Genomic DNA, 26,738 nt, shown 5'->3' on the forward strand with positions numbered 1-26,738 from the left:
CGGAAACACCAGACACTTTTCAACATTTTTCTTGCAAAGCAATCTCTGCGCTTACTGCCAATATTTCCTCAAGGCTGGAAAGATTAAAAATACGCAATACGGAATACACAAAATACATGAAATAATTGCATTTATGAAAATTTGCATTTTACATAACAATTTGCAGTCTGCATTGTTTAATTTAATTTAATTTTAATTTTAATTTTAATTTTAATTTTAATTTTAATTTCAATTTTAATGTTAATTTAATTTTAATTTAATTTTAATTTTAATTAAATCTGCAAACCTATAACTGGGATAAAGAACAAAATCGTCTTTTGAGCTTCAATTTTCTGACTAAATCACATCCCGCCTATCAAGAGGGCCAAACAAGTCAAGTGCTTCTAAACAGTAGTGCACATCAATGGAATATCCTGCACGTAATCGAGGATCAAAATTGATAGGATCAAGGTTATCAAACAAGCTGAACACGAGTAAGAAGCTCTGAAATTGGTATTCGGCAATTGATGCAGGATGTAATTACGACGTGCAACGAGCAATCATAACGTTGACCAATCATCGGCGAACGATTCGCTAGATCACGATTTGCCCGATCTATTTGCGCCGCGTGAGGCAACTGTTTCTTTGATGTTTGATGTTCCAGTGTAAACATGCGCTAATGTAATGTAAATGTCAAGTTTCTAGCAGTAGTAAAAAGAGGAACTGTAATCTGATATTTGCACACCGTGTTTGTGATAGATCTCTGCGCTCATCTCCTTGAGGACTATAAAAGTGGAGGGAATAATAGGAAAGAACCTGAGAAAAAAGGGAAATGGAAAGCTCGAGGGCTCCTCGTGCCTTGTTGAATATCGAAAACGTCGATCGAGCGGAACATTTTTATGGAAAATAGAGAGTAAAGATTCTTTTCATATTTCGAAAAAAATCAACGTCTCGTGTTTTATCTTTTCAATCAAATTCTTCTTCTCCTTCTTCTTTGTTTTATAAAAATGTCTTACGAGATGTCTTTACCTTTGTTGGTAAAAATAATTGCCGTTCCGACAATAAAATTCGAATGTTCGAGTGAACGAACGAGGATTCACACAGAAAGTGACTCTGTTACGATTGTATTTGCCTCGCACTAACCACGATCTTCCGTGTTTCAGGAAACATGGTGCAAAAGGTGGTGGCACATTTCGCAGAGGAACGTTTCCTCGACAAAGTCTTACTTCCCACCGAGTTTAAGTCCGATCCTAGCGAAAGGAATGGAAGACTCGTCGAAGGAAAAGAAAGCAACAAAATCAACGAAACCAACGAAGAATGGCAAAGAGGATAAAAGTTTGACTTCCGAGGATACGGAGGCCGCTGGTGAGTGTTCAAACGCAATGAAATCTTGTGGAAAAGAGAGATGAAACATTTGGGAAAGTGGTACTTTTGTCTCGAGACTCGGGACTTTCGCATGTTCCGAATCTATATAATCCTATTATAATACGTATATTTGTTCACAACGTATGTGTGCAATATACATATATGCTCTTAATATAAAAAAGTATTGATTTTCCTCTTGTAAGAGAAACACTGTGCAATCTGTTCGAACGCTTCGTAGAAAAAAGAAAATAAAATTTGAGAAGAAACTATTTTCATCTTGAAGCTTCTTTTACGATCCACGTGAAAGAAACGAAAAAATAGAAAAGAATTTAAGGGGGAAAGAGATATTTTTATCTCCAGAGAGAATTTTGTTAGTCGCTGGTATAAGAAATTCGTCTGCAAGCGTACGTTAAATTATATCCGTGTCTCTTTACATATTTAATTCGTGAAAATTCAGAAATTCAATTTATTGATTTAAAATATTATAGAGACCTAAAATTCCTAGAAACTTTCACCATTCTTCACGTTCGTGCAAGTAAGTTGTTATATTATAGATTCGCTTATCAGTCTTCCATTACACTAATCTACAGTCAAAACATCTCCAATTATTAAAGATTATGATCAGAATTCAGTGAATTTTTAAGTGACGTAAAGTCATAAAGTCTCTGTCTTTAAAAGTAATATAAAGTCTGTCTTTAAAAGTCTATAAAAATAAAATGTTTCTAAAGATACTTTTAATAACATAAATACGATATATTTATTCACTGACTGGCTTCTTTCTTTAAATGAAAATTAAATAACAGCCTATCATGCTACTGATATATGATCGTTGACCAATTTACAGCAGGTGTTTCATTTAATATTCAACTTCGTGGAAGTAACAATGAACACGCTGAAAGGATTGGGTATTATTGGGAGGTATTTTTAATTGGATATTTATTTAGCCTGGAACGACATAAACAACAGTTTAACTAAATATAGTGAAGTTCCATAGCTTCCTTAACTTTCTTATATACATTTTCCTCAACTTTGGCTTTAATCCTTTGATCAAACCAAATACGATCGTTACAATTCTCTATAATTAATATACACTCGTCCCATGAAAGTAATTTGAACACTCGAACAAACTACCATGAATATATCGCGCGTGCTACTATATAATTTTCTATGGCAAGTATTCAAATACTTTCCTGGGCCGCTTAAATCCATGATTCAATCAAATATCCAAGTTGATCGTTGCTAGGAAACCTCGAGTAACGACTGTACAATTTCCCCTCTTATACAATTATTGAAACGACGAACGAGCTCGGTTATGCGAACGAATCGATCGAGACGTCGTTTTCAGACGCAAAGAGAACGCAATTGGAACCGTTCCGAAAGAACGGCATCGCGTTCGAAGACATACGTAAAAACTTACGCGAGCAGGATATCACTATACCGTGACTGCCGCAAACACTGTTGGCTCTCGACTTTGGCAACATTCCCTCTGGCTCTACCGAGATGCAACGAACGTTATTGCACGAAACGCCGTTCCTCTCAAGAAGTTTCCAAACGTTGGCTCTCGGTCCCGTTCAGGCTATCCTCGAGCACCTCGAACTCTTCGAACTCCATTTTCCCAAAATCGTCGGTGGTTCTCCAATTGTTCTCGTTGACCTGCCACCTGGTCAGAGCACTGCCGATAAACCTGCTCGCGTAATCGGACTTGGCGTCCTCCAAATCGCCCAGCTTAAACTCCGCCTTGAAACTCTTCGTCTCTTTATTCTCCTCCTTCTTCGGCTCCAAACCGATCACGACGGGAGGCTCTCGTTTCACCTCCGGCTCTTTCGTCCCGTTACTCTCGCCTTCCGATCTCGTCTTGTCGTCCTTGCCATCGTTCTCTTGCTTGTCCAGCACGGTGATCTCGATGCTAGGCGTCTCCGCTATCGTGTATTGGCTCAGCTCGAGCGCTCTTTCCTTGTTCCGATGCCTCAAATGATTCTCCACCAGTCTTCCAGTCAGTTCCAATCTGCTGTCGCACGAGTTGCTCTTTATCAGCCGGAATTTCACGTAATCGTTCGATCCGTTGACGCATTTGAATCGGTTCTCTACCACCGGCGATATCAACGGCCCGTTGCTCGAGTTCACCACTTTGCCGCCGTAGTACGTGACCGAGGTGCCGTACTCGCGGATCTTCTTAAGGACGTCCGGTGACACGTAGTGGTTCGATCCGTTCCGGCTCACGTCGGCCTCGTGGCTCGAGTCGATCTCCTCGTCCTCCGAGGAGATACACTGCACCCCGCTGCCGGGATCAGTGTCGGGATAATCGCTTGACACGCCGGAGCTCACGCTACCGGCGTCCCAATTGCTGTGGTGGTGATGGTGGTGATGGTGGTAACGGTTCATCTTGTTCTTGGAGGAAGTCGAGTCGCTCGGCGACGTGTGGCCGCTTCTAGCCTCGAAACTCTGCGCCAGGATCCTGGTTTTCGACTCGCAGCGGGGGCTGTCCAACTCGTCCTTGCCTTCGATCACCGACGCTCTCGACGACGTGGATTTCTCTTTGCTCTCGAACAGTTTCGTGAGATCCTTCGCCCGGCTGGAACATCTGGACGGTACAAATTTTAGTCGCAGCGCCTTCTGGAGATCTCGAATTTTTTTGGGAGGAACTTGGAACTAGTACAACTAATAAAAGTGAATCGTGTTTTACCTGGTGCCCTCTGCCTTCTCCGACATCTCGTCGAAATGGTCGCGATCGATGGTACTAAGATCCTTCATACTGACGCTCTTCCTGCTCTTGAAATCCTTCGAGAGCGTAGAACCGTTCGGGACGTTCTTCATCTTCAACGTATTCTCAAACATACGCCTGACGTTTTTCACGGTGTCCGGGTCGGGTAGTTCCTCGTCGATGAGCTCGCGGTTCACCCTGATGGGATGATAGAAGAAATGCTTCTTAATGGACGACTGTTTCGGACTTTTGCCACTGTCGTTCGTGTCCTCGTAGCTCCTCTGATCTCCGTTCTCCGTCTCCGTTTTCTTCTGTATAGCTCCCGCTATCTTGCAGCTCGGCTCGGATCTCGTTTTTCCAGTAGAGGACGGCTTCCGCTCTATCGTCTCCGCGCGCACTGGCTCTATAATGACAACGTTGTTGTCCAACAGCAGCTCCTGGAATGAATACTCTCGCAGATACTGCATCAGACCCTCGTAAGTGATGTCGTTGCGAGCGCTCGCGTACATGTTCTTGCCGAACATGTTCGACTTGATGATCTTGTAACGCACGTGATCGAATTCCTGGTCGTCGTCCGGATGACACTCGATCGAGTCGACGCAGCTCCTCGATCTTGTCAGGCTGCCGCGCGTTTTCTGGCTCTCGTTCTCCTTCAGGGACGACAGTCCCTTGGACGCGTGGTCCTCGTCGATGCCATCGTCCACGGATCTTCGTCTCGTGTCGCTTCCCGATTCCGATCCTAAGCCCAGGTCGGAGCTCTCAGACCGAGCCTCGAAACCCAGGCTACCTTTCACCACGCTGCACGCCTTCCCGATTATATTCGACGTCTCCTTCACGATCCTCTCGAACCTACCCTCCGTTTGCTTTCCTCTCGAGGCGTCCTTCTGCGAATTTTTCTGCTCCGTGGAACTGTTTCTCGCGTTCTCCACGCTCGTGTTTGCCTCGCGCCCCATCTCCTCCACGTTCGCGATCTGCAACGACAGAAATCGCATTCCATTCGTTGCACGTTGGAATTTCTTTTGGGTGTTTCATGGTTGAATGGATTTGTATATGTGAAGTTTGAGATTGTGCAAGGACCTTGTGTACTGCTGATAAAAGAATTTAGGTACACGCATTTAGGTATATGCATAGACCTTCTACTATCAATAGCGATCCCTCTGCCTAGATTATTTTAACACGTTTGTAAGAAATGAACATGTCTGTCGTTGTAATATAGCTAATAATGTAATATAACTAAAAAAATGCAGAGAAATTAACATACAACTGAATATTAAATTAACACTAGAACTACCGAGATAGTCAAAATGATTAACCACTAACTTTCGTTGGATATATTATACGTGCAAAACGCTGTATTTTTACAGATTTAAATGCTTTTTTATAAAACACGAGCTTGTATATTCCATTGTGTTGTACAGTTTTTACCATTTCTTTCATTTTAATATTTCTGATGAAAATTTTATGCTTCAGTCTTTGGTAGTTCTAGCATCAAATAAAAATGTACCCAAACTTACTAAACACGAAGCATATATTGTACTTTTGCATGTATTACACGTGTATTACATATAATACATAATACTTTCTGGGGGAAGAAGGACAAGGAGAAGGATGGTTGAAAAGGCTGGATAGAAAAAGAAGTAGGGGGCAGCAAGAAGGAGCTGTAGGAACGGAGGAATGAGATATAGAGGGATGATTGGGAGGAGAGAGAGGAGGATGGGAAGCAGAGGATGTGAGGGCGGAGGAAAACAAAGTAGGGTAGGAAGAAAATGGCGAGGGGCGAATAAAAGAAAAGGGCAAGGAAAAGGACAAAGTGATAATAATACAAAGAATGAGGCCAAAGATAGGGTGGAGGAAGGAAAGGAGTATAATTAGATATAAGAGCGGGCCTAATGGAATATATAGTAGGATGTTAGCTATGGTAATGCTTACGGTGTAATTAAGTAGTGGTTGTTATATTATTATTATAGTATATTATTATTATATTATATTATATTATTATTATATTCGATATTAGGGAATGAATTGTGAGTGGAGATTATATGATGCTAGGCTAATGAATGATTATTGTATTTATTTTTAAGAAGACTGTATATGGTGGTGGAGAAGGAGCGGAAATTGTAATCCTAAGGGAAAACAATAAAGACCTATCTATCTATCTATCTACATAATACTTGAAAGTATCTTTCAACTGAACATTGCAAACACTCACCTCTGCATTCTTCGAGGTTCCATCAACTTCATCAATCTTCTTACTCGACTTGACCGCGTCGACACAGTTGCCTAATTTCTGTCCGTCACTCTGCTGCTTCTCGTTTCTCGGCTCGTTTCTCGTGACGGAGCCGAGCTCGACAGTGAGACTTCGGTGCCGTCTCTTTGTCACGTCGCTGTCGACGATCTTGAGCACCTGCGGCCTCCGCGACATCTCCTCCTGCTCCTCTGTGTCCGAGATCCAAATGGATTTATAATCCTCCGCCTCCTCGACCTTACGATCGACAACCTGTTCCCTATCCGAGGCCACTAACTCGTCATCGAGTCCGTACCTGTCCTCGTTAACGTTCAAGCACGCGGATTTCGAGTCTGTCGGTTCGTTTCCAACACAAATTACCGAGTCTCTGTCGTCTTTCTGACACGACGAATTCTCCGTCGCGTTCTCCGGTGATAAATTGTCTCTGGATTGACTCGAAGAGTCGGATTCCCTCTGACAGTCGGGTTGCTCGGTATCCGGCGGGCTGTTCTCCTCCTTGGCGTTCGTTTTCTTACATTTCTCCTCGTCCGTGGCGTTGCTCCTCGCGGACGATCTCTCCTGCGCGTTCCACGAGGAGTCGAGACACTCGAGAGATTTCAAGGCCGAATCGTTCCTCCGTCGGAGATTGTTGTTACGCGCGTCCTCCTCGTCGAACTCCAAACGCACGTTCGACAAAGGCAGCAGATTCAGAACGTCGAAGTACTCTAGCTCGCCATCGTCCTCGAACAGTATACTGTCCAGGCTCCTGTGCTCCTTCCGTTTGCGTTTCACCTGAAAAATTACGCGAAATTACGAGAATGATTCTTCGACGCGACTTCCAGAGAATGGCGGGATTTTTTTTTTTAGTTTGTATTTATTTTATATAATTACACCGACTTATTTTATATATAATTACACAATTTATATATTTACACATATAAATCACTTATTTTGTATAATTATACCGAGTACAATTAATCGAATTGTATCAATATCTGGGATTTTGAACATAATGGAAATAGAAGCAAGCTAAATACAAAGTGATTTTGAATGGTTTATACACAAATAGCTAACAAACGGAAATAATACCGGATAAATGTACTACATGAAATACGTAATAACTGTATGTTCAGAGAGAAGCAGGCTGAAAGTAGGTTGAACTCCGCGAAAATTTGGGATTTAAACTTGGAACAGAATCAAGCGAAGCATCGTCTCGTACTACGTGTATGTCGATTTGCATGTTGGTCATGAATTTTTAATGTTGGCTGAGCACGTGAACAGTTATTTAATTAAAATTTGCGACACGATCCATTGAGCTTTCGTGAGTCCTACGTTGTTTCTCAGTTGGATTATTGAGAAACGCAAGCAAGCAAGCGTACTTCTCCGAGCATTAATTAACGCAACGAGGGTCCAAATCGCCTGTTGGCTCCCTGAAAATCCCTGAAAATCTCTGATTAGCCAGACCAGTTGTAATATTGCAAATTACAATCCAGTGAACTTTGAACGATGAACGACAAACAGATTCTGCCTCGCAGTAACACGACATTACCATATATAAGCATCTGCTGCTCACTTAATATTGGTCTTTCCACTCTGTTTATCCACTGAAAACGCGATATATCAAACGAAACATCTCGGACGTTTCATGTGTCACGTCTGTCGATCTTCTCGAACATTTCGACATTATATGAAAATTCTTACGATCAAGAGACATGTACCGACTACTTTTCTCTGAAACGTCGTATCGCTATTCCATCCTAGTTTCCAGATAAGCACACAACGATCTACGTTCTCGAGCACTATTCGAGATAAGGGCCGAATTTATCGACACAGTCTACGAGTCCCACAGATGCCATCGAATGCAACCGAGACGAGAAATTTAGGATGCATAATAATCGAATAGCAAACGGGTCAAACGGTGTTGATATGAAACTAAATGAAGCTTGTGCTAAGAATTTCAATTTCTTTCTTTTAACACGCTACCAAAGTGGTCAAAATGGACCATTCGAGTAATTTTGTTAGATTTTTTTTTTTTTTGTTTCGTTATGTAAAAAGTCGCAACTTTGCGGGTTATTAGCGACTCAGATAATCATAGTCTCTTGTATACTCTTGTTAATTTTAAGTATTGTAGAAGGTTCTTGATTGTGTTGTCCATTAGTTATCATTCAGGGTAGATTTTATGTTGCACTCTAGGCGTTTTTAGAGTGTATTTTCTCCAAAATAATGTGGTTAGCGGCACTTTGCATAGTTCGTAGGTTAGAGGTTCTTTCTTGTGGAAGAAATGTTGGTGGGTAAGTTTTGTGTGTCCTATTATGATTCTTGAGGTTATGACTTGGTCAAGTCTTGGTACAGACTCTTCTTGAAGAAATCGTTCTTAACTATTTTCTGACGTGGTTCTAATGTGGATTGCCAGTTTTTAGATATTTTGTAGATGCAAAGACAGTGTATTTTCGAGTGATTCTTCGTAAAATATCCTATTGTATTTCTTTTACTTTAACGTCTCTAATAGAAATTTTATGCTTTGGCTGTCGATAGTTTTTAGTGTTAAGAGTATTCTTTGCAAAAATAGTCTTGGAACGTTGCCGTTGGCGAATACAATGTCATCTGTGACCATCGAAATTGCCTTTTTATATCTGGTTTGTTCGTTCGGTTTTTAAATAAAAATTAAAAAGCAAATCTCTCATTTTCACCAACAATTTTATTGAACAATGTATTCATTTTACTCTTTAGCCATCTTCAACACTCGCTGATATGATAGCTGACACGATACAACCGGTTTGAATCGATTTGTATTTTTAACGAGGACAAAGAAAGAAAACGTCACTAGTGCCATCCCACGAAAACCAACCTAATTCAATTTAATTTGTTTTTCTTGTTAAATTTTCCTCCTCTCCTTCGTTCTGAAATATCTATCGTCGATAGTAACCAGTCCGTTAATAAAATAAAATAATTTAATTGTTTACTACAATTCGCCGAGCGAAGAATAATCTCTGTTTCAAAGCACATAGAAGAGTATAACAATAGGGGTGCAAAGATTTACCTGAGTGTAGATGCAATCGATACTGCGATTTCCCTCGATTGGCCAGCCGTCTTCGACGATGTCCACTAAACCGCTAACGGTGTCCAGTGACTGTACGCTGCGATAACGTCTCGGCGATTCGGGCCAGTCGAGGATGTTCAATCGATCAGGATCGGCCCGATTGCCTCGAGTATAGTGAAGAGGATCCGGAAACGATGGCAGCCCCGAAGGAATCGAATGAAGACCGCAGGCAGATCTCGAATGATACGGTCTCGCCTCGTTGAATCGCTCGTACGAGTCCGAAAGATGCTGTTGGCTCTTGCAGAGCCTGAAAATGCATCGAATTATTTGCAATTATTCGTGCAATTATTTGAAATTTCATTGGCAACGAGAGATTGCCATAATTATATATCGGGTATATAGGGTGTTTCCTAACTTGTGGGACCCACTTTCGCGAGCTGATTGTACGCCTAAAAATAATGGAAAAAAGTCATATAAATATATGTATAAATATCTGTCTTCGTTTATGAGATATAATGAATTTTCTGTTTTAATTAGTTTTACAAAAGATGCTCGAAATGACCAGCTTGCATTTGAAGACAAGCCTGCACGCGTCTTGTCATTCATCTGGTTACTCTCTCTATCATGCCTGGTGTTTCTCGAATTTGTCGGAAGCCTTGCTCTATTCTATTTCGTAGTATTTCAGCATTTTCAATCGATGTTGCGTGTACAATAGATTTNGGTCATGCAATAGGACCTCCACGACCAATCCATTTATTTGCAAAGTGTTGATTTAAAAATTGCCCAGCCACTCGGCTAAAATGTGGCGGAGCTCCATAAACTGCATACGAATAATTTAATATTGACTGAAACTTCCTTTAATATTTCGTGTAAACGCGTGTTCAAAAAATCAACGTACTTTGTGCCTGTTAGTTTTCCATCAAGAAAAAAAGATCCAATTAAAAATTTATCAATTATTCCTGCCCATACGTTTAAACTGGTGTTGATGTCTTGAATGTACAATAACATGTGGGTTTTCTTCATCCCAATTATAATTATTATGAGAATTGAATATACCATCCCTGGTTAAACAAGCTTCATCACTATTGCGGTCTATGAAAAGAGAGGCCAGACAGAGAGTTTGCTCTGTATATAGAATTCATTATATCTCATAAACGAAGACAGATTGGACATATATTTATATGACTTTTTTTCATTATTTTTAGGCGTACAATCAGCTTCCGAAGTGAGTCCCACAAGTTACAAAACACCCTGTATATTTGGTAAAAAGATTAACGCGCAACAATGGAACATTGAAACTTATTGGTCGAATTGGTCAAAGTTTTTGAGACAAGATTAGTTGATTTAATTTATTTTAGAATTCGTCTCGAGCTTCGTCAGGAGATCACGGTGAGATCAAATTTACTTTCTTACGGAATCTTCTCGAATCGTTTCTTCGTTTCACGTATCCGAAGGTAGTTCGAAGTTTATTATTTATTTAAACGACGAGACTTCGAAAGGATTCGATGCACGACGATGTTTCTCATGGTTGCATAATTAACGCGGCATTAACGTGTCAGACGTTTTTCCAGCGTAAGAAACTGGGAGCAAGAAAAGCCTCTCGAGCAACGTGTACGATCGATAGAAAATGAATTTCCATTTCGCTCCGCGTGTGCTCGAAACGCGCTGGCAAATTGCAGGCTAATTAATTTATTCCACCAGTCCGGAGCTTTTGCTTCGGCTTGATCGATTTGATGAACAGTATTCGATATTGTTCGACGACAAATGAATTGTATTCGCTTATTGACGTACGCGTCGCATATATCCAATTATCATACTTAGTATCGTCACACGTTGCGCTGTTTTCCAAAAAAAAAAACAAAAAAATTCGAATTTTCTCTGTGAAACATTAGCCGATTTATTCTTCCTCGAAATTTTATTCGGTATATAAAATACTTGAATAGATCTGTGCGTTCAGATAGAATTTTTCTTTAATAATTGCAAATAATTTGCTCAAGTCAAGATTGGCAATTCGTCTGCTAAAATATCATGGAAATGACATTAAATTTAGATATCATTCTTCCTTTCTGTATAACAGATTTTTTTTAATCGTTTAAAGAATATATGTATATCGTTCTTTAGAATGAATACACTCAGCTGAAATAAATCCACATTTCAGAATGAGAGACGTTCACGTTTTAATGTTAACGGATATAGCGGTTGAACGATGAAAATAAACTTTTCCTATCGATACGATATCCGATAACAAGCGTCTCCTTTAATTTCACTTCACAAGTTATGATATTTGTGCTGTGTTTCGATTAAGCGCAGGGACCGTGGCTCTTTGGACTCGGAGGATCATCGAACGAGTATTATTCTGCATGAGAACACACGAACAGACGAAGAAGAGTCCAACGATCGTGCGGAAACATACGAGCAGAATTACGCGCAATTAAAAAGCTCGAACGGACTCGTTATGCTGAACGCATTCTATGATAATTAATGAATAATCTGCCTCTCTTAATGAAAGATATCTTGTTGCTGCCTTCTGAAACGCGAATCTTCCGATCCAAACACGCTGCTCTCTTGCATCCATACGTGAATTATATTCCTTTCGAAAAACTCCGGCAGAAACAAATTATCCATCTTAATTGCTCGAATTTCACTGGAACGTAAGTTTATTGCGCTTAAGTTTCCGCGTGCCTCGTTGTTCCTTAGGAAAATAAATTAAATTCACATTATATCTCGGTAGTTATATAGTTATCGTGGCGTTTCATCTTGTTTCAACCAGTAAATTAAAAAAATCCAGATTAACCTGCCCAGAAATCAAGATCGATTTCAAAGATGAAGATCTCTCGCGGACAAACGATCTTCCTCGGGATTTAGAAACGATATCTCTAAAATAAATTCACGCGCCTTTGGTCAGAAACGTTCGAGAGAGGATCGAGATTCGTTTCTTAAAATTACGATTACAAGTCTGCGTGGTGGCGTGAACGATCCAAGGCTCTCCGCGAGATACGATCAAGCGAGGGCACAACGTGTAATTACAAGTATTTTTATTCGATAAGCAAGGGTTCTTGAGCGATCGCGTCGCCCCTGGCGATAACCAATAATTCGTTTTCTATCTGTCTTTTTAACTTACCTATCCTTCAGAGAGTTGCGATCGATGAGCTTGGCTCGCGGGATCAGTTGATGCCTCCTGGGCAAATCGAAGGTCGATTGCCCGAGCCTAAAGTGACGCGCCTCTCGATCGTGTCGAGATTCGTCCTCGGATATCACGGCGAGGCTCCTCGTACGTTTTAACAGCTTCCTGCGATCCTGCGTGGACTGCGCCGAATTCGCCTCGTGTCGTCCCCCTTCTCTGCAATTCAACAGAATTAGATCAACCCTCTTTACCTGTCGTGCTTCGAGCAACAATACTCGACGACTTCTAAAAGTCTCTTGCAACCTGTTACGTCGATAATTGGCGCGGTTTCAACAACCCCTTTCGTTCCTACAAATTTCGCAGGAATCACTTTCGTGCGTTCAAAGTTTCTTTCGTTTGAGATTGTATTACACGCTAGTGCGACGATTTTAAGTTTTCTTTTTTTTTTTTTTTAATTAAAATTTTTCTCATTTCAAGTCTTTTTCTTAATTTTAAGGTTAATCGTTTAAGTAGCGAGAGNATTTTATTTAATATTCTGTGATTGCTTGGCAATTTTGGAATAATGCTTTTCATCCTTTTTTAATTTGATACTAATTAAATATCTTCCATCTTGTTGCTTGTATTAAAAAACATATTCCTTTGAACTTTTGCTCGCGATGCATCGTATCAAAAATTTAATTGAAATTAGAATTCATTAAAAATTCAACGTTGGCTGCGTCTCTTGCGTTTCCCTGCTGCAAAAATAAGAACGCGAATAACAAATAGACGTAACACATGCCATCCAAAGACTTCAAGGACTCCGGAAAAGCTGTTAATGCTACTAGTTTCCTGCTTTCTACTTTACTACGAATAATCGTTCGTTCTCAGAGAGCCTTGAATCCCTGCATGGAATCACAATGAGACCAGAATGCATCATGTGCTCTCAGAGTATTATTACGGGAAGTAGGAAACGTTATTATCATTGTGCATTGTGATATCTCCCTATGCTGCCAGTCGACATGCCAATGCCGTATTTCAATAATAAACGATCGTCGTAATCACGTTGTTAACACAAACGTAACACGAATGTTTAGTACAAGACCCCAGGATACAGTTCTCGTGATTCGCAAAGAATCAAGAGCATGAATAGAGAGTATATATATATATATAATTCTTTAAATAATAATATATAAATTCTTTTAATAATATATAAAATTCTTTAATAAAAGTAAAATATTTTTTTGATAAGTGTCCAAATGTTTTCACGAGCTAATGCTTATATATATATATATATATATATAATTCTTTAAATAATATATAAAATTCTTTAATAAAAATAAAATATTTTTTTGTGGCAAGCTAATGCTCATCAGTGACATGCATATATATATATTATATATTATATATATAATATATATATATAAGAATTTTTATTAAAAAAAATTTAGTAGATCTACAACAGTGCATTTTTGAAAATTATGTCCTTCACTGTGTCAGAAACTTTGCCACGTTCATTGCACTTTCATTTCTGTGATACAGATTTTATACTTTAGTCCTTTAAGACGGAAATTCTAATGTATTCGAGACGCGTAAATTATAAATATTTTTCTGTTTTGTAGAAATTACGTTCAATTAAATAACGTAAGAACGACGATATTAATCGGCAAAGCGGGAAATCTCCCGTGAATCAACGAACGACTATGAATATCGGGATACGCGTTAATGAAATTTCTTTGAGCTAATTTACGTTTAACGCATCCTGTTTCCACGAATGTCGTGCATTCAAGCTCGATTAGCGATGAATCGGACTAGTTGCACAAGTTTACGTCGAGACGACAGTGTTTTGATGTTTCCTTTCAACCGTTGGTAATTGATGCGTTGTTGTACTTTTACCGGGTAATAATGCAGCGAAAACATGGACGCATTCCGACACGAGGGCTATAATCAATGAAGCGGTCACGCAACGTTCCCTTATTTGAAAACCGAACGTAACCACGCCTTTATAGGTCTACTTGCTCGGCCAGCGTTGATACAAATTAAGAGGCACTTTTGTTCTATTTCGAGAGACCGTAACAAGCTATGCTCCCACATCACCCTAATGAAAACTAATTACTAGCTGTAAATTTAATAGAATGGAATTATTGAACTTTGTTTGTTTGAGTGTAGTATCAGAATTTTTTAATTCACATAAATCTGGAGTTCAAGTTAATATTTCCACATCCGTAATGAAACTGTGAATTTAACACAGAATTATTGAACTTTGTGTCTCGTTGTGAATGTAATATACATGAACGATTAGAAGCAAAATTTCTTTTCATAAAGCTAATAATTCTCACAAAGCTGAAGTTCTAGTTAATGTTGTGAAAATTGCACTGGATCGTGCGCATTTAATTAGTCTAATTAAACCTGTAAACACAGTTAAACGAATTTTGCTTGCATAAATTTAATTAATCATTCATATTTCCATACCAACGGAAGTATGTAATTTTACCAATAATATTCCCAAGAACTGAAAAACAAAATATGCGAAGCCTCTATTTTTTTTTTTTTTTTTACGAAAACAATTTTATCGTTTTATCTCCGTAGAGAAAAAAAATTGTACATTTATAAATTTCAAATTGGATTTCAGTTTGTTTTGCTATCAACTCTTTTCTGTTAACTGATCAAAAAGCAAACAACTGTACCTGAACGAACCGTTTGATCTTTTTTTGAAAATTAGCACCAAACTAAAGAATTTTAGCGTAAAAGTGTCAGTCGCGCAGACTGTCAACATCTAAGAGAAAAAACATCGATCAGATGATCCGACTGGTTGGGTGGTTGAAATCGCACAAGTGTAACAATTATTTGCTTCGAGACAATCCTCGACGAAACAGTAGCTTACCCAGTAATTAGAGCAGTAAACCGCGTGACACTGAAAAGACTATCGCAACATTTGTGTCAAGATTGCTCCACGATGAAATGCACAACCTGAGCGTTCACGAGCTGCATACTAACGAGAAAACCGAGTCGTATGATCATCTCGTGAAACTCGTGCAAATAAAGCGTACGACGTAAACGTTTGCATTATTATTTAAATTACATTTGACTCTGAAAATAGCCGTCGTTTGCATTTTACGAATGTACCGAAGCTTCCTAGTCTTTCGCTTTTTCCTCTTCTTCGTTTTATCTTTTAATTGCTTCTCAGCTCTAAACTGGAAGACGTCTCGCCGCTACAAATCGTTTTCGTCGTTTTCATGTATAAAATTCAGTTCGCGAAAATGCTGCCCATTGAAAGCTAATTTGCCTCTCTTTCTCCGTGAAATTACCTAGGAGCTTAACCTATCGCATACTTTCTCTTTCCGTCGATTTGATTTTAATGCAATCAGATAGTGCCCAATCCTGAAACTCTGGCCGCGTCGTTCAGAAAAGTAACCTCGATGGAAAATTCGGTTAAATGTAGTTAATCTCGCGACGGGAAGTTGCAGCTTCGTTGGAAAATGGGAAATTTTCTCGAAAATGCCGCGCAACGTGTTTTGAAAACGTTTAATCGTTCTCGATAATTTAATTCGTCACTGGAAATCTTTTCATTTCTGAATCGGCCGAAAATGGAGCACGAAGTGGATGACGAAAAAGAGAATTGCAGCCGATTTTTTTCCCCGTGGCTAACAAATGGCTCAAGATCGTCGGTTTTTCCGCTCGAACAGCCAGAAACTGCAAGTAAAGGCGGCCTTTCGACCGCGTCTGTCTTTGCTTGAACTCGAATCCTTGAAGCCAGGATGCAGATGGCGTATCGTCGTCTTATTGTGTTCGACTGAGCACAGCGGATCGTTACGTAACATTTTTGCCGGGTTATCTCGGCCACTTTTACGAGCCGGTTTCCAAGCTACGTGAACTAACTCGAGGCACTTCTCAACAGAGAAGAAACTTTAAACGAGAAGATCGACGAAGATCCTTCGAAAATTTCACAATTTTTTTTGTTTTTTGCTTTAAATAACGCGCCTCTTCAAAGGTTGCACGTACTTTGGGATATTTATAAAGTCACACGCCAGCAGCTGTGTCGGTGTCTTTACGCAGGCTGTCTTTAAGCATTTCATTCATCGTACGACGAAGAAACTTTTGCAGAAATTTTTATTATAAATTGATCTATATCAAGGTTTCTAATCAAATTTTGATATTTGATGCGTAGATTACGTGTTTCTGGTTGCGTGACTATCGCCTCGATCTTGACACGTTAAACTTTGAATTAATCTGTTTCTTTATCGACCTACATCTACCCTCCATTAAGCCCCACGTCAAAAAGTTAACGTCGTCCCCGTTACTTTGGAGTCAAGAGTACTTTTGGAGCATAAAACTTTTGAAAACTGTTATCTGTTTTATGATTCGTCGAACAGGAGCGTATTTTTCTACCATTACAGTTTTATAACGAATTATTTAAACTTCTGCTGAAGTCCATTATAAAAAACAATCAATTGCAATGAAATGTTCTTTCGGCGTTATGTCAAAAAAAAAAAAAAAAAAAAAGAAAATGCATTTTCACGAAAAATCTTTTCTCTCGGATTTTTTCCGTCGAACGCAGCATAACGAAAGAGAGAGAGATGATTGTACTATTTTCTATTTTTTCATGCGATAGCAAAAACCTACGCAATTCCGAATTATTCAGTGATTTTTCGATCGGAAGCAAACGCGATTACTCTGGTCCATGGTAGCATTTGCTCGGAAAGCCTGTACCGAAAGATCAATCTCTAGAGTTGTAAAATAGTTTTAACGAGCTTATCGACGCTTTCACGACACATTTTAGCACAATTTTCGCGACGCAGGCTAGAAAGATTGTCGCACGCGAACCGTGGAGAGAAAAAAAGAAAAAACGAAACGAACCTTGCGAGCCCCTCTTTTCGAATCCTTTAATTATCCACGCACCGATCGCCGCGACCCATTTCTTTTTATAAAATTCATTCCACCAGTTCTTTCACCGCGAATGAACCTACGAGTGTCTCCGCGTTGGATAACCTCTTGATTATCATTTTGCCGAATTACCATAAAGCATACTTGAAACTTCAAATTGTGATTTGCAAAATTTTGAAAGTTCATCTTTTAAAATTGTGAGAAAAAATATTGTTCGTAATATTCACTCACGAATGTAGGAAGAGAGTTATAGTGAAAATAATAGCACGTATATAATAAAATTATAGCACAGATATTAAATTTTAAATTTAATTTAAATATCATTTAAATTTGAATATTAATTTTAAAGCGCGTTCCTCTATCGAAATGAAAGAAAATGCAAGCGGCGAAAACAACGCGAAAAGCACAAAACTTGGAGAAGCTATTTATTGTTATAAATAATAATTTAATTTGTAATTTATCATTGACGAGGGTGGTAAAATAATTCACTCCGATCTTAAATTCTTAATTTCTTCTCTTATGACACTTGGTAATCCCAGTTTGTCGTCATTCTGTCAGCTACAATAAATAAACGACCGATTGAGTTGTTTGAAAGTACGACGAATTTCGTCCCGAAGTTTCCGGTTCGCTAATCCACGCAATTTTCGAAGTTTCGTTCGCATTAGATTCGCGTGACAGCGAACGTTTCGAGGCCTTTCGGACGACTTTCCGCGACGAGGCAATCTCGAACACCAGGATTCGGGATTTATGAACTTCTAACAAGTGGAAACGAACGAACGAGTCTTCGAATGTCAGCTAATTCAATTACGCTTTCTCGACTACTTCCTCGCTGAGAGCGCAAAAATGTTACCCTCGTAGATTAGCCTTAGGGATCTAAGTTTAGAAACTTTTCAATTACAGATGCTTCGGCTTTCAACGCGCTTCCAGCCGAAAGAAGCGCATAATAATCTCGATAATAAACATTTCAAACGCTAGATAATAAAACAGTCGTTGAATATTATATAAATGAATACTTTTTTGAGACAGAATATTCAGCGAGCTGTTGAAATCCGTCTATATTTAAAATCTATAATTAATTGGAAAATATTGATTTCTTGGCGTGCATTTGGCCTTCTTCCCGTGTAAGAATAATAAGCTCGATAAGGACAACGTTTCTCTTCGTCAATTACGATAGATCATCAACAACGTTAGACAGCAAACAACGCTGCTGAAAAATCTCACAGAGTGGGAACAAAAGCAGTCGTTCAATCATCCTTCAGACACCGATACTGTACGCAACTGGGTTAATGGGTATCGATAGCCGTCGGAAAATATCCTATCTTCCAAAATTTCAAAATTCGACTTCCAAACTTTTCAAACTGATAACGTCACACATCCAAACCAACGACGAGGAATTTTTTTTTTTAATTTGTCCAACGCGTTGATATAGCTAGCTGTACTCGTGAACGATATCGGAATCGATAGGAGACTTCCGGTTGATCGGGCGTCATTGCACTCGTACCGTAGCCACAAAGGAAAGGGCCGAGTTTGTATGCCTCGAGAGAAACGCCGCGGGAATATCCTATGACACAGACCGGAAGAAGTTCCGCGGTTTCAACAGTGGTTCGCGTCTGGTCGATTGAAACGACTGGCGCTACTCCCTTGTTTCACGGGTCAATGAAGTTGTAATCACGGTTGCGACGTGTCGTGAACGCATCTTGCAATAGCAATCTCGGCGATCAACTAATTTTGCATGAACCGTGGGAGACGTGTTCGACACTAACACATAGATCGTAGATTGGATTTAGCTGGCAGATTTCGTCCACGTTCGTCTGAAATCTTTTTCTTTTTTTTCTTCGAAGTTGAAGTTGTACAATTTTCCTTGTTATACGAAAATATCCACGTTACTTACGATGTCAAATCATCTTTGAGAAAAGAAAAGACACTCGGGATTATCAAAATAGAGACTTTAATCACTTGCGCTGGCAGCTGATTGCGGACCATAACGAGTGACCAAACGGTAATACAATGACTCGTCGCTTTCTTTTTGAACTCGTCGGTATGATATCACTGGATAGAAATTGTTGAGGAGTGATTTAGCAAATGTATTATTTGTCTGGGTTATACTGAAATATAGAACTGAGAAAATATTGCAATTTTGGGAGAGAAAATTCTCGACGTGCGTGGCACGTCATTCCAGCGCAAGAGGTTAAAAATGACGAAAAGGGTTACGACGTTGTTATAAATTATCATATATTATTGATACAATTACACAATTTCCACCGTACAATACGATAATCGTAAATAATAGTTATTAACAGCGTGCTGTAAATTTAACAAAATCTGATGTAAGCACGCAAATCGGGAAATTACCATAAATTATCGACGCGAAATTGCAGGAACGCTGAATCACTAATCTGCATTGGATTTAAATTTAAAGGCGAATCACCGTGTCGTAGTTAGCATCGCGCCACACAATTTCGCATCTCCCGTCACCAGCGAGCGCCTTAATGGCCGCGAATTAACGCGCGTTAGCTGAAAAGTGCGAAACAACGATAATCGATTGGCGGCGTTGAAGTTTCGCCAGAGATAAAAACGTCACTGGCGAAAGAAAAAGAAGGAAAGAAAAAAAAGAGACAGCCGTCAGTTCTGACGTCAGTTCTTCTTTTTTTCTGACCGAGTGACCTTGATTCAAATAAAAAAAAAAATCTCTCGGTCGATATCGAATATGCAAATTGCATAATTATCGGTGTGAAAAAGAACCATCGTTGCTCGCGAGCTGAAAGACCCGTGACTAATGATCTTGTAGAATTAATAGTTTCGAACATAATAACCGCGATATTTACGTACTTGTAGCCTAGACTGTGGATTACGTAATTGGACTGGCTTGTCGAAAATATCGCGCTGCGTTCCTTTCCTGTGGATCCACTGCTTATACGAGCCGCTGAAAATTCAGAGTTGCCGAGCGCGCAGTATTAATAGGGCGTAGGGCATTGACGCGTTACAAAACCTTTGGATGAAACTTTCTTCTCCCTCGTGCAACGAGGTATTCAGTAGCTAGGAATATACTTGATGAAACGAGCGTAGAAGCAAGCGAAAATAAACACATTAAGCAGATTGATTCTTTCTTTTAAAAAGTTGGAACTAGTTTGCTCTTATCTATCGAAATGTCAATTTCAATATCATTTAGATCGATAGAAAGATGACTCAAGGATCTCTGTAAGGTACGGTATTGAAAATTGAAATGTATGTATGTATCTGGTTTTTTCGCTCGCTCGAAACGTCACAGTAACTGAGAAGACTCTTGAATATCAATTACACAAATTTCATTCGCGTAATTGGAATAATTTCTACCTGCTCGCCTTTTTACACCAGCGGTCAGAGGAGTTGACAAACCTGACGCAGATCAATAAAGAAGCAATCCATGTCTAATTTTCGTTTTAAATAAAATTGAATAACGTTTTCAAGACAAGATACTCGTCCTGTTCAACCTACTCGAAAATTCAACGCATCGTCGATTCTTTACAATACAAACGTATCTTTTCCTCTTACCCGTCTGGTCCTCCGATTGTTCCTCTTTTCAACGTGAAGAGGACAACGATCCTGATCGTTACAGTAAAAGACACTCGCGCGAAACTCTCAGGCAGCGAAACTTCTGAAGTGAAGTGAATCGAGTCCCGAGAGTGAAATTGTCGCGAGTGACAAGTTTCTATCGTCCGCGACGTACGATCGATTCGGATCTAAGAACGATCGCGCCGGCTTTTCACTTTCTCGCTCGCGGATCGACTGGCGAATATCGTTGTACCTGGCTGGCCGATCGCCACTGTACCACCTGTTCCCTCGACAGGACATCGTCTAACCGGTGTCTCCGCCTCGGATTGTTCACTCGTAGTGGGAGTGGAGTGGTACACCTTAGCCTTAGATCGTGACGTCATTGATCCGTCGACTCGGAAGCAAGCGAGACGAGTTACGAAACTGTCGATCGCGGATTTTTCACGATCGGCAGCCTTCACCTTCTTCATTCTTCAACCGATTCTTCGGTTCTTCTGAAACTCTCGCAGTAAGTGGACAATCGAACGCGAGAAAGTGAAAATCGCGGACAAGCGTAGTTTCTTTTTTTTTCTCTCTATCGTAGGTTTTGAAATCCAATTTAAAGCCCCGGGGGTTTAAAGCCTGTAATGAGTTTCACTTGGAAATTGCCACCTCCGATCCGTTGGTCTCTTCCTATCTGCTCGGTAAATTGGCAGATTGTAATTTCCCTTGGATAACAAGATCGTCCGCGGGAGATTTACTGGAAAATGTATTTTTTCGAGAGAGAGAGAGAGAGAGAGAGAGAGAGAGAGAGAGAAAAGTGATCTTCGTAGTTTAACGAAGATTCTAAATTAAAGTGATAAGGAGAGCGAAGATGGATTGATGAATATTCAGTGCAACAATTAAATTTCGTTCTATCGTCTCTTATCTCTTGTCTCAATTTTTTTTATACGAATAATAAATAAAAGATATCAAAGAAAAAAAAATGCACAGAAGTGCAGAAAATGATTCTACTAAAGATAACGTAAGAGTGATAAGAAATTATGGTATTAAAAAAAAGAAAAAAAAGGACACCGGTAATCTTGTTGGCTAAACGACACCATAAACTGAAAGAGAAAGCACCCGCTCTTTGAAAATACTGATTGAAAATACGATGACGAAAGCGAGTTCTTCGAGTTCTTAGAAGACTCCAGAAAACCTTACGTGTGCCAGAGATCTCGCGAATTACAACAAGCATTATCTCGTCGAGAAATGTTTAATTACCGATGTAAGTGACTCGCGGCGGTTTCCAAGAATTCCTCCCCTCTTCCCCCTTTCCCGAGCGAATTTCAGTCCGTGTCAAAGCGTTTAACATATAATAGGCTGTTTCGCAATTGTTGAAAAGCAAAAACAAACGCCCCCGCAGGACAATGGACGAGCGTTATTATTCCGAGCATCGAGGATGACGTGTCAGGGGCGTTTGCAACAATGGCCCCAATGTCGAAGACCTCGAAGGTTTCTCTGCTCAAGATAAAATCGTCCTCGCAAAATCCGAGGGCCAGGTGGCAACGACCGTGTGCCATATTTGCCAGAATTTAACATGGACCAGCCAGTCCAGCGATTCGAACGATTGAACGCAAGAAATGAGTTAACCTCTTGCGTTGAAATGACGAAAAAAGGCCACGCACGCCGAGAATATTTCGCTCAAAATTGCAATATTTCCTCAGTTTTAAGTATGTTCAAATATAATCCAGGCAAATAATAAATTTAGTACTTCTTGGTACCGATGAATTCAAAAAGAAGACGAGGTCACTCGTTATGGTCCGCGAACCAGTACTAGCGCAAGAGGTCAACGAGTTAACCTATAGCACCTTCTTGGTATTTTATTTTTATCAACCAAAAATGACGTGTATCGTTGCTCCTTCTCGAGATTATATATATCTACGTAAGAATCGTGAAAAACAGCCAGAAGATAGGGAAAAAAGAAAGATCGGCTGAGAATTCTTGGAACAAAGTTCCAAGTTCCTCGGGGCAGATTTCAGCTTCGGATAAATCATCGAGGAAAAACATTCTCGTCGAAGAGAGAGAGAGAGAGAAAAGTTCAATGTCGCACAGTATTTTTTCTCAAGCTTGATGTATGCTAACCGTGTTAAATCACAGTGTCAATTACAATCGTACGTAAGTAAATCACGCGCGTGACGCTCGTACGCTCGTTTCAAAATGCGTCGCACGGAAATCTTATTTACATGGCACGTTACACGAATTCGCAAACCTCGAGTTAGATCTCTGTACTCTCTACTGTTTCGTCGCATAGAAATAACTTTTTTTCTTTTCAATCGCGCTGTGCCAGTGATTCGCGAAATTCTTAAATCCTCGCGCGACGTGAAACCGAAAGATATTTTCTGACAAGTCAGGTTCAGTCGTGATCCTCAGTTGCCATTTCGCCAGCGGGATTTGCTATACGTACATTATAACGTTCAACAAATCAATTCGCGTCACTGGCCAAAGTTCCATCTCGCGGAAATACAGAAAATATCTCTCGATTCGTGGAATTCCACCTCGAGGACGTCTCGAAAGGAGAAATTTGGATCTGTTTTTCCACTTGCCGCGCAACTCCCGGAAGATTTAAAGGAACAGAGCTCGTGTCAAGGACAGTCTGTTTTATATCCGGCACGATATAAGCAAGAGCGAATTCTCCACGCAAACACGCTGCCGTCGGATTAAAAATTCATCGGCTGTTTTATCGGGATAATTCGGCCGTGACACACAGTGTGCCTGAAATTTCAGTCGACCGATTTGAATATTTCAATGGGGACCTGTCTTCGTTTCTCGCACTGCAACGCCGGTGAGACGAGGAGAAACTTCGCACCGTGAATCTTCCATCGAAAGGGCACGCGGGGTTAGCAGAGCGTTTTAAACATTTACGCGGTTTTATCGGATCCTATAAAGTAAAGATAAATCAGAGGTTGTCCTCAAATTAAGCTGAATTTTCCTCGATGTTTATTAACGCATCCAGCTAGCTTGCCACGAGCAATTGACGATTAGGAATCTTTAACGAGACGTTCTAACTGCCCTATTGAGAGGCAGGAGAATTAAGCGCGTAAATCATTCGTATTTTCAAACTTGTCCGTCGAATTTTTTTACTCCACTTTTTGTTGCACTCTTAGACAGATATTTATGCGAATTTTTTCGAGCAGTAAACAGGTTAGCTACGTGTTATCATTTCAATATTCTTGCATTTGACATTTATGAGTTTCCACGATATTTACGTGCGTCGCAAATTCACTTTAATACTTATGCAAATTTTGCGTCGTGTTTAATACTTATGCAAATTTTGACGAAAACGAATATTTATTCCCCCCGAGAAAAATGTTTATTTTTTACGCGTCCGTAAGAAATTTCAAATATAAACTTTATATAAATACTCGTAACATAAATTTTCAACAGAGTCGTGTAGAGAGAAGAGTTTTCAAAAAAAAAAAAAAAAAGAAACAATCGCCGTGAAAAAGCTCTCCTTTGCACGAAAGAGTGCAATTCCTCGAGAGTGCAATCCGTCTCGTTTCTCGTTTCATGTTCAACGAGTCGCGAACGCAATGTCACACGAGACCACGAAGAAGAAAGTGACCATGGCGCTTGGCCTAGGTACCACTTACACTCGAGTCACCTGGATACGCACGATACCATACTTTCCTAACGATCGGCCAGCTTTTATTTTCGCCCCTTTCCTCCGGGCTCGCGTTTCACGCGCCGCTCGTTTCCCTCTCGGGACATTTTTACACTATTCGCGCATACTACGGAAAAGTAAACGCGATGATCGTTCGACTGTTACTGGAAAGCCGATAAAACTGTTTTGCGTGTATTTTGCATAACAATTTCTTTCATCATTTTCTTTTTGTCAATTAATTTTTCCACGACAGATACACTCATAATTGCACCCAAGAACGAAGTACGTTTTCTCACATTGGTGCAATATCAAACGTGAGAAGATTAGAAGTTCTCACGAAGTTCACTTATACCAGTGACTGCACTTCGAGCTTTCTCTCTTTCTAAGGGAATGAAAAGAAAATACGAGGGGATCTCTCGATCATCGAAATGCCGGGATTGACGAATGTGAAATTGCCGTCTGTTTGGAGAAACGTTCCCGATAAAAGGATGACCGTGTACTGCCAGTGTCCGCGGCAAGAAGAAAAAAAAAGGAAGAAGAAAAGAAAAAACACTGCACATGCACGTTAACGATGCAGCATTCAGCCACCGTGTTTCAACGCTTGCTGCAGCACGCTTTCTCTGACGAGTTAATGCGTTATCCGCGTTTCCGTGCGTTTCCTCGTCGAAGGCACACGTCAGAGTGCAAGGGAAACGGCGATGATCGATCGTGAATATTACATTACGATCGATAAGAAATTCGGTGAAATATTCATTTCTGTCACTTTGCTGAATAATTCGCGTGAAATTCGATGGAGAAGTTTACACACGGGAAGAATTTACCTTACTGGGCGACGCAACGCACGTGTATAAAATTTTGAAAGACACTTCCAGGAAAAATACGTCGCCTGACGTTTCGCGATTCGCAGTTGACGTTTCACTGAAGAATGGCTGGTTTAATTTCATCCCCTCTTTTCTACCCTTCGATGGTGAATCACGAAGTTACCAAGGATACCGTTTCGTCCTCGTAACGAAACAATAGCGTGAATCCCGTGCGAACCGGAGTAAACATTCTCCCTCGGTTTGTTCGCCAGGAAACGCCTGAATCACCTGGGACCCAGGTGGAATGATTCATAATATTAATCGTTGGTAACTTGCGTGATGAACACTTTGTCTACGACGAGCCGTTCACAGAAATATTCAAAAATTTCCTACGGTATTTCATAGAAGTCATCTTATCTCGTTTATTTATTTTGCAGAGAATTTCTCGAACATATATTTCATAGTTAGCATTCTCTAAATTGCAGTTACGAATAGTTTCATAATTTCATAGAAATTACACTGATTAATCTTGCTGTATCTTAATGTACTAATATACTAACACACAATAACGGAGAAATAACGAATATTCCAACGAAATGTCATGAGATTGCTTTTAATTAGAGATTTTTCTAAGCTCGTGTGGATAATCGTGAATTTCATTGCCCGCGGAAAACGAGAGGAGTCCAATTCGTGAAAGTGACAAGTAACTCGAGTGGTACGTGGTAATTCGATGCAGGGTCGTTGACGCCATCGATTGGAATCGCTTTCGATAGAGGGATCGAGCACCGGAAGAGATTCGAGCGGAGGCTGCGGTTCGCGAACCGCCAACCGACGACGATTTCCTCGATGGTCGCGATCGTTTATCGCAAACTTTCCGCGATTCTGGTATGTCACAGACAGTTGCGTAAAATTATTAACAACGTTAGGTTATTTATAGACAGTTCGTTCGAATTAAGACGTTCAATTTTCCTACTTCCCTTCCCTGTATCCTCCATTCAGAGTTCACTCTTCTCCGTCTTTATTCAGTTGCGCTGGCAACTGATTCGCGGACCATAACGAGTGACCAAATCGTATGCAATAATTCGTCGCTTTCTTTTTGTGCTCGTCGGTACGATGTCACTGGATAGAAATTATTGAGAAGTAATAAATTTATTATTTGTTTCGTCCACGTTGTACTTAAATATAATTAAAACTGAGAAAATATTGCAATTTTGGAGACACAATGCGTGGTACGTCATTCAGAAGAGTGTCTAATCTTCTCCCTGTCATGATGAACTTATGTTTACGTGTCTGTTCTCTTTCGTACATATATATCGTCATTATAATTAAGAATTTAGAGATTTCCCTATAATTGAACCTTACGTACAGTGAAAGATAACAGTAGGAAATTACGCGAATCTAAGAAACACTGTTTTTCAACTGTGCGTACGGAGTTTCAACGAGGATGAAGGAGTAAAAGTTAGGGAGGAGAAAAAAGCGTAAAACTACGAAG

At 40.0% G+C, this 26,738-nt stretch overlaps 2 protein-coding genes and 1 long non-coding RNA gene across 4 annotated transcripts in view; 2 read left to right on the forward strand and 1 right to left on the reverse strand.

Moving 5' to 3' along the window:
- Positions 1–26,738, forward strand: part of LOC122538913 (calcium uniporter protein, mitochondrial) — a 72,673-nt gene that overhangs the window by 28,306 nt on the left and 17,629 nt on the right. The window contains exon 4 of the mRNA XM_043673408.1: positions 1,143–1,344. Coding sequence (XP_043529343.1) covers positions 1,143–1,344 — 202 coding nt within the window. The remainder of the gene's footprint in view (positions 1–1,142; positions 1,345–26,738) is intronic.
- The window catches only part of LOC122538911, a 32,109-nt gene continuing 7,634 nt past the window's right edge, over positions 2,264–26,738 (reverse strand). For both annotated transcript variants that reach the window (XM_043673404.1, XM_043673405.1), the window contains 5 exons: positions 12,431–12,649; positions 9,310–9,616; positions 6,255–7,061; positions 4,028–5,016; positions 2,264–3,925 (listed from right to left, as the gene is read on the reverse strand). In XM_043673404.1, the coding sequence (XP_043529339.1) occupies positions 2,881–3,925; positions 4,028–5,016; positions 6,255–7,061; positions 9,310–9,616; positions 12,431–12,649 (3,367 nt within the window). In that variant the 3' untranslated portion in view covers positions 2,264–2,880. The remainder of the gene's footprint in view (positions 3,926–4,027; positions 5,017–6,254; positions 7,062–9,309; positions 9,617–12,430; positions 12,650–26,738) is intronic.
- Positions 10,545–25,127, forward strand: LOC122538914. The gene is made up of 3 exons (XR_006308946.1): positions 10,545–10,738; positions 24,242–24,247; positions 25,116–25,127. It is a non-coding gene; the product is annotated as an uncharacterized LOC122538914 (long non-coding RNA).

The sequence above is a fragment of the Frieseomelitta varia genome, unplaced genomic scaffold (genome assembly GCF_011392965.1).
Source record: "Frieseomelitta varia isolate USP_RPSP 00005682 unplaced genomic scaffold, Fvar_1.2 scaffold_182, whole genome shotgun sequence".
In the NCBI taxonomy this organism is placed as follows: domain Eukaryota; kingdom Metazoa; phylum Arthropoda; class Insecta; order Hymenoptera; family Apidae; genus Frieseomelitta; species Frieseomelitta varia.